An 18,087-nucleotide genomic window follows, 5' to 3' on the forward strand; every position below is an offset into this window, starting at 1 on the left:
TTCCTTCCTTCCTTCCTTCCTTCCTTCCTTCCTTCCTTCCTTCCTTCCTTCTTTCCTTCCTTCCTTCTTTCCTTCCTTCCTTCTTCTCCCACTCATGGAAATGTTATTTAGTGGTGATCTTTTTTCTCTCCTCTTAGAAAGAGGCTTATCTTCTACTATCCCTCTTCTAAGTCCTCCTTTCTATTGCTTTTATCTTATTTCCCCATAGCTCCTAGTCTTTTTAAGAGACTAAAGAACTTATTATCTCTTCACTGTTCCCCTGTGGATTTGGTGGGGGTGCATCTCCAGTTTCTCTCCTTCTCTTCCATACTTTGCATTAATGGCCATATTTTATTAAAGGTCCATTAGTTGCAAATAAGATTGGGCTCAGATTTATAGAATGTGTTTTGGATTGCAATTGTAGCTCTTTTGCTTTGAGGGACAACTTATTACATTTCCTTCTCTCATTCTCATGGCTGAAGAGTAACCCTGAAGGATCTGAATAACAATGTATCTCAGGACTACAGCAAATTATTAAATGGATTTTAGCGGGCAGCTCCTCAACAATTTAACAGCTCTTACTTGTTTCAATTGTCAGTGAAGATAGAGAATTGTGCAGAGACCCCAAATCTGTCTTGTCACTTTTTTCTGTTTCATGTTGATATTCCCTTATTGATTAAAAAAAAAAATGAATGCACCTTCACTAACAAGAGGTATTTTTGAGCTTTTAATTCATCACATCCACAAATATTTGTTGAGTGTGTGTAAGAGATACCTTAGGTATCTCAGGTTGGCTTTATCTTAAGATTTTTGTTGTTTCATTGTTCAGTTGTTTTTCAGTCACGCCCAACTCTTTGTGACCCCATCTGAGGTTTTCTTGAAAAAGATACTGAAGTGATTTGCCATTTCCTTCTCCAGCTCAATTTACAGATGAGGAAACTGAGGCAAGCAGGGTTCAGCGACTTGCCCAGGGTCACACAGCTAATAAGTATTTAAGTTCCAGTCCCATTTCTGACACTTGTAAGCTGTGTGATCAGATTGGTCAGTCACTTAACCTTCCAGACAACTACCAGAGACTTTAAGTTTCTGTACTAGAAAGCTGCCTATCTATATTTCTGGAGGGAGTATTCCCCAATGCCTGGTATCCTTTTCTCACTTAATCCTATCTAAAGAAAAAAGCTTTTGAAAACAATATCTCTTTCTGTTCTAAAATTCTAAGCTTGACTTCTTTTCTTTTAACTCTATTGGGGGGGGGGGTTGGTACAAGGAACTCCCCATGAGAAATCATTTCACTAGTGCAGACCTGAACTTAGTCTTCAGCTTAGTCTTGGAGTTAACTGAAGGGAGGATGGAAAGGAAATAAGTATTTAAATAGATCCTACTATGGTCCAGGCATTGTGTCAAGCACTTTTTTTGCCTACAAATATTATCTCATTTGATCTTCACAATAACCCCAGGAAGTAGATTCTAGGTTTTATTATTATTATTCCCATTTTATGGCTCTGGAAACTAAGGCAAACAGAGGCTAAGTGACTTGGCCAGGGTCATACAGTAGGTGTCAGATTTGAAACCAAGTTTTTCTGATTCAAAGCTAGTAACAATAAAGTAACAAGAAAGCAGATTGACTTTAAAGAGGATGAATTCAAATTTCACATATCCAAAGACCAGTGTAGGTGACAAATCATTATAGTTGTGGACTTTTTGGATCCTATGTTCCTTCTTCTTTCTCCATCTCTCAAACAACCTCTTACAAGGCTCCCATTTACACACAACTTACCTGTTTCGCTCCCAATCAAAGGCTGGTTTGCGAAGTGATTGACAAACTCCTTCAAACTTGAGAACTCATTGAAGCCAAACTTGAACGAATAACCTGTGTATTCTACGTGAAAATGTTTGACAGAATCTTTGGCTCTGAAAGGGAAAAACATTTATTATCTATACATGTCTACTTGTTATTTGTGTGAAATTCATCATTTTTGTAAAGAACTACACAATCCTGATAACATTCCAGCCATTCATTACTGTCCAAAACTAAGACATTCGATGCAGTGGTTGAATTTTCTCGGGGCAAGACCCATTCTCCAGAGGATCAAACAAATTCTACTTTGCAGTGTACATGCAAAACCTGATTCCCCTCTTGAATGGAATCAAGAGAAGCAGTCTCCCTTGTGTGTTCATTGTCTAACTTCTCTGAAGTGCCCTTACGTATTTAGTTCTAAAAAAGGTATAGGGTAAGGCAGAAAAGGAATAGGGCACACCTAGAAAACACACACCCTATATGATAAGTTTCCTATATGAGTGGCTGTCTCCATTGACATCTTACAGTGTTTATGCATTGAGAACATTAATGGTGACCTGTGTATTCAATCAGATTGTAAGCTCCTTGAGGTCAAGAATTGCCTTTTGCCTTTTTTTGTATCCTGAGCACTTAGCATAGTGTCTGGCATATAATAGTTGCTTCATAAATGTTATTGATTGATTGATTGCAAGAGGGAGAGTGATTTGATACAAAGGGCATTGGACTTAGATGGAATCAAGGTCCTAGCTCCAACATTTTCAGGTTATGTGTGCTTGGGCACACCTCTCAGTTTCTTTACCTATGAAATAAGAATGAAATGTCTTTCTTAAAGAGTTATTATGAGGAAAGTTCTTTGGAAACCTTAAAGTCAGTAAAATTATCATTTTAAAAAAAATGTTGACAATGTTTAAGTTTGTTCCTACATCAACTTCTTTCTAGTTGTGGCTCTAAAGATTTTAAAACTGGATTCCCAACAGTCTCCTCTTTGAACTCTACAGAGGTAAGATAAATGATGTAGCAACTTCTCACTCCTTGACCCTCAGGGAACTGAATAGGATTATGCATTAAAGGCATAAAGTCCTGCTTTTACAGGTGAAGAAACTGAAGCCAAGGATAACTGGGTAATTGATTCCCCCAAAGTCATCAAGGAGGTGACAGGCATATTTGAATCCTGATCCCCTGCCTCTAGAGACTGCTTTCACACTGCCTTCAAGAGGAAGATAATTCTTTTAGGTCTCATTATCAAAGACAAAAACACTTCCACCCTAATACAGCTCCCACCATATTTGGTTAGGATGTTCATGCTTTATCTAGAATAAAGAAAATGCTGACAACATTTGGGGACTATCATCATGTACTATCATTCAGATTAAATATGCATCTTCATATCTCATTGCGATTCTAATAAATAAATCTTTGAGTGGAAATAATTCTACAGCGCTTAAATGCCTGAAAAGTATTAGACAGACATAATCCTTAAAAAATTTAGCCTTTGTCAGTTATATAATTGTGATAGTAATGGCAATTAAAGATTCCCCTGTATTGGCTTGGTTTTCAAATTGATTGTATTAAAACCCAGAGTTTGTTAATCCCACCTGTGGGATGGGCTTGTTGATGTGAAAAGAAAGTCCTGAAGTGGGAGGAGCTGGTGAGGTAGATTTGGAGAGACACAAGAGAGAGGCGGAAGATCTTTTTGGAAGCAGCACCTCATGGAGAGAGAGAGACTAAGAGAATTGCTGGTGGCCGCTTTGAATTGCCCTGGACTTTTGAGACCTGCCCCCTGAGCTGCCAAGGACTGAGGAGACATGGCTGTTTTGTTGGTACTTTGTCTGTCTGTTTTGATGTTATTTTGCCAGATTTGTCCACTGGTGAAAGACTGTCCTTTTGTTGAAGAAGTCCTGGAACCTGGCTGTTCGCTAAGAAGGCCTGTGACTGTCCTGCAGACAGAGAGTGAATACTGTCCACTGGTGAGGGACAGTACTGTTGTTGCAGGGGTCTGGAGACTGTCCTGCAGACAGAGTGAATACTGTCCACTGGTGAGGGACAGTGCTGTTGTTGCAGGGGTCTGGGAGCCTTTCTGTTGGTTCAGAAGCCCTGAAGAAGGATTTTCTTGTTGTATGTTTACAGAAATCCTGGGAGAGGGCTTTGCTAATGTGTTCAGGGGTTCTAGGACTGTTCTACAGACAGAGGATAAATTCATGAAGGGACTGGCAATGTACCTTGTGGCTTTGCTAAGCCTTGTCTCCCCAGGAACTAAGATTGCTGAGAACTTGCCTCGTGTCAAGATGAAGAAAAGACCTCCATTTGGGTATTAAGTGCTGTGTTTAAACTTGATGTAACTCTGGGGTAGATTCAATTGTGATCCAGGGGTGGGGAACTTTTGACCTTATGTTTGGAAACTAATCTCCATTTGAGAAGAGGGGCTTTGTGGTGGACTTAATTAAGGTATAGCCTAGGGGTGGAGAAGTATTTAGAACGGAGACTTTGTAATTGATTGAATGATTGGAAGGTCCTGGGGTGGGGTAGTACTTGGAGATTATTTAATCACACTTAGTAAATGCTGTATTTTGAATGATGTCATGTTTTGATCTTCTCTGTTCTGGGTTTGTTACTGAATAAAATAGAGAGCACCTATGCTGGTATTTTGAACCTGGGAAGTTGCCTTTACTTGGTATTACATTACAATAATTCTAATTGTGAGTGAGCAAGGATCGTTTGACTATTTTACCAAACAGGTTTGGGAGCTCTTTGACCAGACTGTCCAAAAATAGCAATGCAGATTTGTTATCCAGTGGTATAAATGTGGGGATAAAGGATATCTAAGTGTAAGGTGGGGGAGGGAGTCAAAAGAATCAATTATTCCATCCCATTTAAAGTAACTACATTAACCAGATAAGAAAATTCTTAGTGAATAAATCAATCAAGGGAATTAGATTATGTTTGAGAAGTCTTTGGTCAATTTGGAAGGAGTGAAAGCCATTAGAGGAAAGGATTGCTGCTGCTGCTTGCTTTTTGTCCTTCATTCTCAAAGAGGACCATGACATCAGGGAGGTGATGCCCTGACATGCAAGTGAATTGGATTTAAGTGAGGGAGGGCTGTGCAAAGTCATCAGCCTCACTTTCTCCTCAGGCTTCATCTGGGTCCAGTGGCCAAATATGGATCAGGACAACAGGATGGGGCCTTTCCAAGCTGAGGTCTTAAGGAAATAACACTACAAAAAAGGTGTGTTGGGATGGGCTGAAAAGTCTCAGTCATACCCTATGGTTCTTATATAAAGAAGCCTAGTTTTCCAGTGAAAGAGAGAATAGTTCTAGCCAAATTCTCAGGAGAGAAAGACTATCCCAGAAGATTCCTGCACTTCAAAAAGTCAGAGGACTTGGAATTCTCATCAGTGTTCTTTTTTTTTTTTTTTTTTTTGCTTTTTGGAGGGCAGTTGGGGTTAAGTGACTTGCCCAAGGTTACATGGCTAGTTTTTTGTGTTAAGTGTCTGAGACTGCATTTGAACTCAGGTCCTCCTGACTCCAGGGCCTGTGCTCTATTCACTAGCTGCCCCCTCATCAGTGTTCCCCAGCACCTGGGGAAGAGCTGATGGGACTGTATACATCGGAACTGAGAATCAGCTAGATACACTAAGGAAAGGCAGCTTCAGGACTCTTCAAAGTGTTCAATAGAAAGATACACCATACCTAAGAGAACTTCATGGAGGGGTCAGGTTATGAAGGGCAGAAAAGGACTTCTAATGGAAGGACTTCTATAAGCAAAGACTTACTCTTTTTACTTCATGTTTCCTAAACTTGAGCCCACTTTTTCCTGGACTCTGCATATGGTTGTTATGAGTGAGTCTCAGGTTTGGAGGGGATTTTTTACCAAACATTCTTATTATATTACCTTAGTAAATATCTTTTTTTTCCCTAAAAGCTATTTAAATCTGGGTAATTAATTTATATAAAAGGATAATCAATAAGGGACACACATTGATGGGGGCTCATGAGTCTTTACTATTAGAAAATTATCCTCCACCCTAGAATCCTGAGGGAAAAAATAATAGCTGAGCTCTGGTTGGGTCTGTGATAGAGGGCTGGGAGAATAAGCCCAGAGCTTGAGTTACATCAAGATATTTGCCAAGTGCTGTTGTATTGTTCTCATTTCTTGACTGGATAACATACCTCACTGAAAGAGAGTACAGACCGGTCTTTTCATTACTGTTCCTTAAGAGGTAACTTCCATCACTCCCATTTGAGAGAAGAAGTGCTTCTGCTGCATGGCGGGTGAGATTGCCATGATACCATCTAAATGGGAAAAAAAAAAACCCCCATCAAGATTACATTCAAGGAAGATGTAGCAATCTCTTGTTTGCCGAGTTTGTGACCACACGTGAGTTCAATAATTTCCCCTCCAGTATGGGGTGTTTGGAGAACAAATGTGTTAAATTGCTATAAGGGGAGGGTAGAAACCACTCACTGAGTCAAGAACTAAAGAAGAACCAACACTGCAGGAAGACTGTGACATACGTCTTGTCTTCCAGCCACAGGAAATAGGAACCAAAGTATTTAAGGTCAGAGATGCCAGTGTGGGATGGCAACAGACTTCCCAGGGTTCCATGCTCCATGAGTGAACCATGAGCCAGATACTTCAGAAGCAGGTGGACATCCCTGACAGGGACAGGACATTGAATGGAATAAGCCAGCTTTAGGGTGTCTTAAGTCCATGTACTATGCTGTGAGGAGCTGAGACCCAGGTCCAGAGTTCCTGGGTCTCTTATCTAATGATCGGCCATGGTAGATTCCATGGACAAGGCATCGGTTGGAGGTTGTGCTATATACCTTACACAAAGACCCCTTGAAAGAGTCTTGGCTTTATTTGGGTGGGGGAGGAGAGGGCTAAACAACATGAACTCTTCGTTTCTTAGACTTCTTAGCTTTGGGCTTTCCCTATGTGAGTATTAGGGGAGACCTGGGTCTAGGACAATCTTGGAACGTGACCCCAACTGAGTTACCCCAAACCACTTGATGAAATCACAAAATGTAAAGGGAAGGAAACAGAGACAATGTTTATTGGTTGAGTGATTCATCCCTACTGAATTTTTCTTCTTCTTCTTCTTTTGCTATTTGGAGGGAAATTGGGGCTACATGACTTGCCCAAGGTCACATGGCCAGTTTTTTGTGTTAAGTGTCTGAGACTGCATTTGAACTCAGGTCCTCCTGACTCCAGGGCCAGTGCTCTATTCACTGCACCACCTAGCCACCCCATGAATTTCATTTTCTTAGATCTAACGCAAATACTCAAATGGTCTGTTAAGAACCATTTGGATCCTGATGCCATCTTCCAGAATTCGTGCTATCCTTTCCAGGTTGTTGTCATCTGAGAACTTGAAGATCATACCACCTCTGCCTTCATCCAAATCATTAATAAAAATGTTAAACAGCAGAAGGACAAACACGAACAGATCCCTGAGGTACTCCACTGATGACTTGGCATGTAGACATTGCACCAGACTCTGAGCCTGCTAATCCAATCAGTTCTGAATGTTTCTCCACCTTTTCCACTAGGAGATTTTTTTTCAACAGCTTTGCTAAAATCTGGATAAACAGATAAACAATACCCACAGCATTCCCCCTCCAGTACTAGTTTGGTAATTCTGTCAGAAAAAGGAAAGGATGTTAGTATGGAAAAGACCTGTACTTGATGAAATCATAGTAGCTCTTCGAAATCTCACTTCCCTACTTGGACCTTGGACGACACGTCTAGAACATTTGTTCTAGAAGTTCCCAAAAAATTGGAGTCTAGCTCACTGGCCTTTGAGTTTGAATACTTCCCTCCCCTCCCCTTTCTTTTCTTTTTAAAATTGGGTCATGGGAAGAAAAAGAGGAGAAGTGAAGACCTTCTTTGAAAATAAAATGAAAATCTTCATTTTGAAAAGGAGAAAAAAAATCGAGATATTTGCCTTTCTCCAATCTGTGGTATCTTACACCCTGTCCACGATATTTCAATATTCCCTTTTCAATTCCATTCAATAAACACTTTATTAAATATTTACAATGGGCCAGTTGTAAGAAGCTTACATTTTAATGGTGAGAGGGGCAAGAGAAAGATCTGCATTATTTTTACCTTACATCAATTACGCAAATGATTTCATAGCCTTCATAAAAGGCTAAACTTTAAGAACTTCTTCCAAATAAAACTTCTCTGCTTGATCAACATTAAAAAAACAAATAACCAAACTACACCCAACATCTCCCACAGTATGATCTTTCAAATATTTCTGACAGTGGCTCAGTAATTACTTCTGCCAGCTCTTTTAGAACCTGAGGTCAGGTTCATCTGGGTCAGGCCACCTGAATTCACTAAAGGGAAAGAGGTTTTCTCCTCCCCTTGGATTTTTTTGCTCAAATTCTTTACCCCTCTACCCCCACTTCCCCCTTATATACTTAGCAAGTGGAGGCCTGGGCTATTAGAATTTTCTGCATACATATGTGATCCCTAATGGAGTAGCAGCGATCTTGTTATAAGGCATAGTAGCCAGTAACTCCCAGTGAAGACCCATTACTCTGATATCTTTAGAAAATACTTAAGAAATGGACAGGATATGATTTTTATAAATCCTTCAAATTCATTATCATTTAGGGAAGCTGGAGTCCATATTTATTCCTGAGCATAAGGGAAAGGGATACTCTTTGTACTAGTATTCAACTACCTGCTTTTCCTAGTTGGTCTAACCATGGGGGAAAGAACAGCACAGATCCTCAGATACTCTGGATTCTGAACCAACAGGATTTCACCCACATTCCATGTCTATCCTGCTGGTCTGACTGGTCTTCCGTAAGTCACCTTTTCTGGATCAACATCTGTGTCCTCCTCCCTACTGGGTGTGTCCCAGGGCTTGGTTGTGGACTGCCTTTTTTCCTTTAAAGATCCCTTCTCTCCCAGTTACCTCATTAGCTTCCTTGGGTTCCAATTATCATCTCTCTGCAGACGACTCCTAAATCTACATAAACAGCCTCATTGGGTCTGAAGAGTTCTGGGTCTTTATCACCAACTTCCTTTTGTATATCACCACACAGATGTCCCACACATATCTCAAACTCAAGTCCTCCATGATGGAACTCACTATCTTTTCTCCAAACCCACCCTTCTTTCTAGATGCTCTGTTCTGTTGAGTGTGACACCATCCTTCCAGTCATTGAGGCTTTTAACCTATCCCAACTCCCTAATTAATCTTACCCACATTAGTCAAACATAAGATGTATCAGAGATTCATTCAGGTAGGGAATGGGCTAGTTGACCTGGAAGGTCTTTTCTGAGATTTTATATAATTCAAAGAAAATACTGGGTAAGGGTGAGAGAGGGAAGAGAATTGATCACCAGAGTTATATTGCAGTTATGAGAACCAAAACAAGATTAAACCAACCCCACTAACATCAAGCATGGTCTCCCTTTTCCTCTTTGTTCCTCCTGTCTTCCTAATCTCTGTTTCTCCCCTAGCCTCTAGCTTCAGCAAGAGGAAAATCATTTTGTGGAAGAATCACTATTGCCCTTAAGCTTAATTATCAATTAAACAGGTAGAAGTAGAAACTTGGGCATGATAAGAGGAGAAATTCTGGGTTTAGACTGCTTATATTATTAGTAACATCCCTAGTGTCTAAATTATATCTCAAGAATGGAGGAGACCTGGGGTCAAACCCATCCATTCATGTGAATGAAATTTTGTCATAATTTCTAATCCACAAAGAAAATGGATTTTCTCTTCCCTATGAGGTTTTATTCATGATCCACTCTGTAGGCCATTGTACAGAAATAGTAGCCTTCCTCACAGGAGTCATGTTTAACCTAGATGGCTTTTAAAAAGAAAATATTTGAACCTTAGTGGAAGGAAGTTCCTTCATAGGTTTCAAAGTTATCTGTTTTCTAAAACCGTGTTTCCTGGTGTCTATTTCTTGAGTACATTTCCTCTTTCAGGCAAAGATGTCATCACTCTGTATTTTTCATGTTGGTTTAAAGCTGTAACTTAAAAAAAAAAGGAAGTATCTTTGAAAGAAAACATACCTGTTTATCAGCCTCAGTCTTTCATTAACTCAGCTCAATCCTAATCTCGGACCAGATCCTGAGATGAGTTCATGGGCATATGCCCTAAAAGCACTCAAAGGCTCATGGGAGAAGTGGGCAATGGATCTGTCAGCTCCTTCAGGCTTTTCTAAGGTGAAAATTCTATTTGAATCCTCAACAACACTTTTATGTATTTCTTTTTTATCTGTAGACACTTTTAAGACAAAAATCTCAGCATGACAAAGGTCCAAGCCAGTTACTTGTACCTCACTTTTTATAGCAATAATTGATTCCGCAAAATTCCAATCCAACAAAAAAAATAGACATTCCCCTGATTTTGTTGTAGCAGGATTTACCCACATTACTAATAATAATAGAAAACAAAAGCAAAAAACCCAAGGTTCTCAAGTTAGACAGAAGGTAAAATGCGACTTGGTACAAGATCTATAGTCCACAGATATTCTACAGTTCAGCGCTGGCCACATCATTTGAATGCCAAATGTATATTTGCCTAAAGACTGTTTTATAAGGAGTTCATACAAGGCAGGTGCTCACATGGTGGTCAGGAGAATAATGTTCTTAAGTCTCTGAAGAACTTTGGAATGACTGTGAGACATGGGAGACACTGACCAAGGAGCATTGAATGCAGATTTGTAGAGGCTCAAAAGAAACATGAGACGCCTAAATTTAGAGACATCTCCTCTGCCAATGTTCATATGGACTCTTTGTGCCTGACCTGTGGGAGAGCCTTCTGAGCTCCTATTGGTCTGATGAGCCACAGGCTAACGCTGTACCCTCACTCCAACATAGTGATGTCATGTTCGTCCTCTTCGAGAACAAGGTACAACAACCAACCTAACTCCAGGGACTGGACCTGTGGTGCCATTGGTATAGGGGACACCCCCCCCCCCTGTGGTGAACTTCCTCTATCAGCTGCTTTGCTATTTGAAAATTTGCTGCTGTTGTTGAATCGTCTCAGTTGTGTCCAACTCTATGATCCCATTTGGGGTTTTCTTGGCAGAGAAACTGGAGTGGTTTGGCGTTTTCTTCTTCAGCTCATTTTTGCAGAGGAGGAAACTGAGGCAAATAGGGTTAAATGACTTGCCCAGAGTCACACAGCTAATAAGTGTCTGAGGTCAGATTTGAACTCAGGAAGATGAATCTCCCTTACTTCAAGCTTGGCACTCTATCTGCTGCTACCTAGCTGGCCTTTAAGAAATCTATACATTATAGATTTTTTAATTCACATATTATTTATATCTGTCTCTATATGGATGTATATATACCTATATATCATATATACATTATATACAAAATCTTTATATTATGTAGTATTTCTATCTCTATATGGATGTAGATATATACCCTATATATACATTATATAAAATATTTCTATCTCTATATGGATGTGTATATACATACACACATATATTACATATATACATACACACATATATGTATATATATAAAATATATGAGTTTTCTTGCTACACTTGTTCAGTGGCCATGCTCTGCATTTTTCCAATTTTAGTTGATGCGCTACTGAAGTGACCACCCTGCCATTTTTTGTAGCCCATGCAGTCTTAGAGAGTTGCCTGGTGGACACTGTGAGATTATACAACTTGCCCAGGGTCACACAGAGTTCCATTCAGAAATGGAACTGGATCCCCAGTGTTTCTGACTCAGAGGCTTGGTGTTTATCTGCTAGGTGATGTTGCCTTCCATTTAATAATAAAGATAAAACATTATAGAAATCCTCTTATTTTAAAAAAATGCTAATAGCTAATCTTTATAGGAAAAACCTAACCCCTAAATATCTGCCCTTCTGAAGCCCAAGTTTCTACCTAGACCCTCATTTTTTTTTAATGATAAGCTCTTACCCTATTACATACTGATATTTTATGTATACAGTCTACCTAACCAGACTAGAATTGGAACACTGTAAGATTTGGAACACTATTTTTACACATGGTGATCTCAATAAATGTTCATTGATAATGATGGAAAACTTTCAGTCATTGCCTCTTCCCTACAGGATGCAATCCAAACTGCAGGGTCTCCCAATCAAGGTGCTCCACAATAATTTATCTTCAAGGAAATACTCTATCTCTGGTGTGGATGTATGTTATGTTCCTTTTCTAATTTAGTGGATTGCCTCTCAGAATTTCTGGGGCCAAAAATTTATCACCCTGTAGCCCTGGAAGGGAATCTCTCAGAGCTGGTCAATGCCGGACTTGGAAAATAGTCATACAGTTTATACTTAAGAGGAGATACAAAACATTTCCAATTTAGTAGGATCTGAGTTGTGCTCTGCTGACAGCCTTCAAGAACTGTCCCCACCATGACAAAAGAGAGAAGGATCAGCTTCTTAATAGTAATTCTTTTAAGGATGATTCCAGTTCCTTTCTCAACTATGAAATTCTGGAATTTCCTTTTGAGCTTGGGATTCCAGTTAAGGGAGGAGATAAAACTTTAGTAGTTATTGCCTGAGATAAGATAGGGACTGATCCTATGATTTGTTCACTTAGGAAATTCTTCAGTGATGAAACTCTTTCTCCTAATATAGGCACCTTCTCAGCAATGTGTACCCTTAGAGTGTTGCCTGGGGCACTGAGTGGTTAAGTGACTTGCCCAGGATCACACAGTCAGTAGGTGTCAGAAGTGGGACTTGGTTAAGAGCCTGGCTTTCCATATGTGAAGGCACACTGCCTCTACTGACTGATGTAATAGAAGAATGTTTTTCCTTACTTTTAATCCCAGAATCACACTTCTTCCAGTTGGAAGGGACCTCAGCAACCATCTAGTTTAAACCATACCCCTCCAAATAAGAAATGTTGCTACATTTACACATAGTCATCCAGCCTTGAAGACCAATGAAATGTAACCTACTATGTCCTAGGACAATCTGATAGCTCTGGTTATTAAGAAGGTTTTTGTGACTTCAGCCTTAGTTTTCCTCTTTCTATTGCTGCTAATTCTACTCTTTAGAGCCAAACAGAATCTAATCCCTTTTCCCACATGATTGTCTTTCAAATATTAGAAGACATTCCCACTGAGTCTTTTCTTTTTTAGAGTAAACACTCTCAGTTCTTAGGATCAGAGAATTGCAGATTTTTTTTTAGGGTTGGAAGGGACCTTAATGACCATCTAGTCTAATCCATAACTAAAAAGTTGTCCCTTGTACAATATGCCTGACAAGTGGTCATTAGCCTCGGTTTGAAGCCCTCTGATGAGGGGGAACTCATTATCTCCCAGAGCACTCCATTCCATTTAATAATTAGGAAGTTTCTCATGATGCAAAGCCTATATTTGCCTATATTTCAGCTTCTAACCATTATTCCTGCTTCTTCAAATGAGATAATAATTGTAAAGCATTTCATTCAGGCCCTGGCACATGGTAGGCACATGATAAATGGTGATTACCTTTGCCCTTTCCCTTCTGTCCCTCCCCAAGCCCCCAAACCAAGTCTAGTCCCTGGTCCACATGTTAGCCCTCCAAATATTTAAAGATATCCCCTTTCCCTTTCCCCTCCCCCATTCCTTTCCCCTCTCACCCCCAGTCTTAGCATCTTCTCCAAGCAAGACATCCTTATTTCCTTCAGGCATTCCTTAGATGGAATAGTCTCTTTATCATCTTGGATGGTAGAAATATCTTCTTTTAAGGATGACTCCATATCCCACTCAACTACAAAATTCTGTAATTCTGGGACTACTGGACATTGGAACTTCTTTTTGAGCTTGGAGTTTCAGTAAAGGAAGAGACCAAATATACCAGTTACCCTGGTCTATTGACTGAGATGGTAGGGCCTGAATCCCACTTATTCCAGCCTAAGATTACATTAGGAGTTCCAGGGGGGGAAGGGGGGGAGGGGCATGCTGCCATATACACTGTTAAGCTTGAAGTGCTCTAAATCCCCCACCTTGTTTTATTGTCGTCATTCCGTCCTTTCCAGTGCCAAGGTTATTCTCCTTGGTAGAGAAAATAGAAGCAAAATAACAATTAGGCAGCTGTATCTTTACTCTGTGGTCACGCACCTCCCATCTACTTCAGGCCCATCATTCAGTCTCATCTTTCTTCCAACATAGCTAGCAAAAAGCTCTAACTCCTTGACACTGCTAGCTCTCTCTCCCAATTCCTCTTTCAGCTCATCCTGGCACATGCCCTCCAGACATTATCATTACAGGGCTGGGCCAACCCTTTTGGAGCTTCTGTTCTTGCTTTCATCTTCTGTACCTACCTTTTAAAAATCCAAGCTGACTGGTGAATTCACCATGCATTGACACTGGTCTTCTCAGATGACTCCTATTTTTCCTCTTGGCAGTATTGTTTTCCTCTGTGTTTTCAGAATTTAGCTTTTGAGAATCTTCCATCCATCCCAAGCTGATTGCCCTATAGAATTTTAGTTCATTGGCAGCTACTATACTTTAAAACCTTAAAAAAAAACTTTCCCCAAATCTAGGGTGCATGTCAAACTGTCTGGATTTCCTGTCCCTTTATTACAAACTCTTAGAGGGAGTGGTCACTTCCCCTACAAGGTTCCCATCATTTCTCACCCCAGCAATGAGTTCCTCCTTGCTAGTAAGAATCAAATTTAGAGCACAGTTTCCCTTTGCTGATTCCTCTACCCTTTGAAGGCACAAATTATTATTAATGCAAGTCAAGAAGTTTATTAGTGGCTCTGCCAGAGACAGACAGACAGAGATAGAGAAACAGAGACAGAGACAGACAGATGAAAGAGACAGAGACAGAAACAGAGAGAGAATCAGAGACAGAGAGAGATAGAGGCAGAGAATTCTTGCAGATATCCAGAAAACTGAAACTCCTCACCATTCATTCCTCCATACTAGGCTTATCATTTGAGACTGAAATTTTTCATCTATTGTTTTTTTTTTTAATCAGGTGGTCTGTAATACACTACAATGACAAAACTGCTTCCATTTCTCTTTCCGTTGGTCTTTACCCAAATGCTACCTACCATACTTCCCTTTCTAGTTCCTGGATTTCTTCACATGAGAATAACTTCTTAATACAACATACCATCCCACTCTGACCTCTTATGTTTATCCTGTTTCTTTTGAATAAGGCATACCCATAAGAATCTATATTCCAGTAATGGGTTTTAATCTCACTATATCTCTAATATAGCTATGAGGTCAAAACTGTTTCCTTGCACGAGGATTTCCAGTTCACTTTAAGTATTGCCTAAACATTGGGCATTTATGTATAAACAGTTAAGGCCATGGATTTTGCCACTGATTTCTCTTAGATTTGGTTTTCTGTGAACTTCTAGATATCCCTATTACGATTCTCTTTCTTCAAATCATCTTGAAGGCACAGTCTCAAAGTTCTTGAACATCATGGTTGCCCTCCTCTGGATATTTTCCAATTTATCAATATCCTCTCTAAACTCTATTTCCCAGAACTGAACTGGTTGCCCAGATGTTATCTCTTCTCTCTTTTGAAAACTGGAATGACATTTTCCCTTCTTCAATTTCGTGGCACCACCTCCATTGTCCACAGTCTTTAAGATTCACTGTTAGTCAGGGGCGGCTAGGTGGTTCAGTGAATAGAGCACCGGCCCTGGAGTCAGAAGGACCTGAGTTAAAATGTGGACTTAGACACTTAACACAAAAACTAGCAGTGTGACTTTGGGCAAGTCACTTAACCCCAACTGACCTCCAAAAAAAGCAAACAAACAAACAAAAAAAAGATTCACTGTTAGTGATTCTACCATCACATTTTCCAATACTTTCAGGATTTGAGGCTATAAGTTACTTGAATTCTCCAAGGGCAGGTGGGGTTCTCACACTGTGTCCTTACTAACCTTGTATCCATGCCACTTAATAGCCATTTTTATTATGCCTTAGTTTAAACATCATTCTTCCTGACAGAGAAAACTCAAGTAGAAAAAGAATCAAACAAGTGTGGTTTCTCTGTGTTATCAGTTATCTTTGTCCCATCCACCCCAAACAAGGATGCTATCCCTTTTTGATACTCCTTTCTCCCATTTCATAAATATCTCCTCCAAGATCCCATTTTTTGTTTCGCTTAGCTTTCCTTACCAGTCTCAGCTATTAACACTTCTGATACTATTCTTAAAGGACTTCTGATACTATTCTTAAATATGTGGCACATTTTTGTCTTCCTCCAGTTCTGCCTTCTTAAGGCATCTAGGTGGCGTAGTGGGCAGAGTGCCAATAGAGAGTCAGGAAGACCCAAGTTCAAATCCAGCCTCAAGGGAAGCCAGATCAAAAGATATGGCAGTCACAACAATACAATTCTGAAGGCATAAAGGAAAACAATTTCACTGAGAAAGAAAAACCAATCTTTGTAGAGACCAATGTTGTAGTACAGAGAACTCATCAGACAACTTAGATTTTTTTTTGCTTTTTGGAGGGCAATTTGGGGTTAAGTGACTTGCCCAAGGTCACATGGCAGTTTTTGTGTTGTGTCTAAGGCCGGATTTGAACTCAGGTCCTCCTGACTCCAGGGCCGGTGCTCTATTCACAGCACCACCTAGCTGCCCTGTGACTTAGATTTTTTAAAAGATATGTACAGAAGATTGAGGGTCAGGGCAGATAATCAAAGATGAATTCAAATGACCTCATCAGACCTCATTGGGAGGTCACACTTTTTAGTTCTGCAATTTAAGAAGGACCTTGATGAGCTAGGGAGTGTTCGGAGGAGGGTTGGTGAGACCATGTCATATGAAGGTCTGTTGAAAGGACTGGAGATGTTTAACTTGGTCAAGAAAAGACTCAGGGGGAGCATGATACATGTCCTAAAGTACCTGAAAAACTAATGTGGAGGAAGCACTAAATTTGCTTTGTTTTGATTTGTTAGATTTGTTTAGCTTCAGAAGGCAGAACTAGAATCAATAGGTGGTTCCTGCAAGGAGATAAATTTGGGCATAACAGCAATAAAACGTCTTAACAGTTAGGACTCTCCGAAAGTGGAATGGGTTGTCTTGAGAGGTAGTGGGTTCCCCTTCCTTTAAATTCAAATTTCAAATGGCTAAACTGCCAAGCATTCAAACTCTACTACAGAGAGCAGAGCTCCAATGATCTAAAGTCAGTCACATTGTTGGAATGCCTCATGTCCGTTTGCCTAAAAGACCATCTTTAGGGGAACTAGCACAATGAAGGTGCTTACATGGTGGTCAGAACAAGCAATACAAGGACACTCTCAAGGTCTCTCTGAAGAACTTTGGGAAAACAGGATCAACACAAGCCTTCCAAACAGTTCTGAAGCCATCTGATTGTGTTCTTGTCTAATCCATACCCAACTCAATTTTATGACATGGGAGACACTGGCAAAGGACCACGCAGCATGTGTGTGACTGCATCAAAGAAGGTACTGTGCTCTATGAGCAAAGCAGAATTCCAGTAACTCAAAAGAAATAGGAGATGCACAAATTTAGAGGCATGTCCACTCCAAATGTTCATATGAACTATTTGTGCCCGACCTGTAATAGAGCATTCTGAGCTTGTACTGGTCTGATCAGTCACGGTTGGACATAATGTACCTTGATTCCAACATAGCAATGCCATTTTGGTCCTCTTTGAGAATAAGAACAACAACCAACCAACCAACCAAAACATGTAGTTTGCAGACTCCTGTACAAAGATGGCTGCTGACGTCCCTTCCAGCTCTTAAGCTCTTTGAGTCTGCTAGTCATCCAACAATATCTCTCCTACTTTATTTTAGTTTAATTCATTTTTTTAAGAGTAGGTTTTCCCATTTTATCCAGGCTGGAAGTACAGGGGCTACTCATGGTTGAATGCTACTCTAATTGGCCTGGGAGCTTTGATCTGCCCTGATTCACCCTTCCTTAATCAATGTGGCAGTCCCTCACTCCTAAAGGCTCACTGTATTGAAGCCAAACTAAAGGCAGACACTTTATTAGCCTGTAGGACTCATTGCAACTTAACCAACCCCTAGCCTCAGCCTCGACCCTGTACATGGGATTATAAGCATAAGCCATCATTCGTAGCACCTTGTTCTTTAGGATGTGAGTCTTAGAATGAAGAGTACTAAAAGAGTTTTTGGATATGATTGCTAAGCCATTGTTGGTGATCTAAAAAAAAAGAACTGTGTAGGATCCGAGAGGTGATAGAAGACTGAGTATGAAAATCAACAGAAATAAATGCTGAATCCCATCCTTCCTTCCTTCCTTCCTTCCTTCCTTCCTTCCTTCCTTCCTTCCTTCCTTCCTTCCTTCCTTCCTTCCTTCCTTCCTTCCATCCTTCTTTCCTTCCATCCTTC

The 18,087-nt window shown here is 40.1% G+C and overlaps 1 protein-coding gene across 1 annotated transcript in view; it reads right to left on the reverse strand.

The window, feature by feature from the left end:
• Positions 1 to 18,087, reverse strand: part of DAPP1 (dual adaptor of phosphotyrosine and 3-phosphoinositides 1) — a 50,343-nt gene that overhangs the window by 20,710 nt on the left and 11,546 nt on the right. The window contains exons 2-3 of the mRNA XM_069094073.1: positions 5,945 to 6,067; positions 1,757 to 1,890 (exon numbers count right to left, since the gene is read on the reverse strand). Coding sequence (XP_068950174.1) covers positions 1,757 to 1,890; positions 5,945 to 6,067 — 257 coding nt within the window. The remainder of the gene's footprint in view (positions 1 to 1,756; positions 1,891 to 5,944; positions 6,068 to 18,087) is intronic.

Source organism: Petaurus breviceps, unplaced genomic scaffold, assembly GCF_028583685.1.
Source record: "Petaurus breviceps papuanus isolate PSGF00001 unplaced genomic scaffold, PetGlider_PUasm1.0 126, whole genome shotgun sequence".
Taxonomy (NCBI): Eukaryota; Metazoa; Chordata; class Mammalia; order Diprotodontia; family Petauridae; genus Petaurus; species Petaurus breviceps.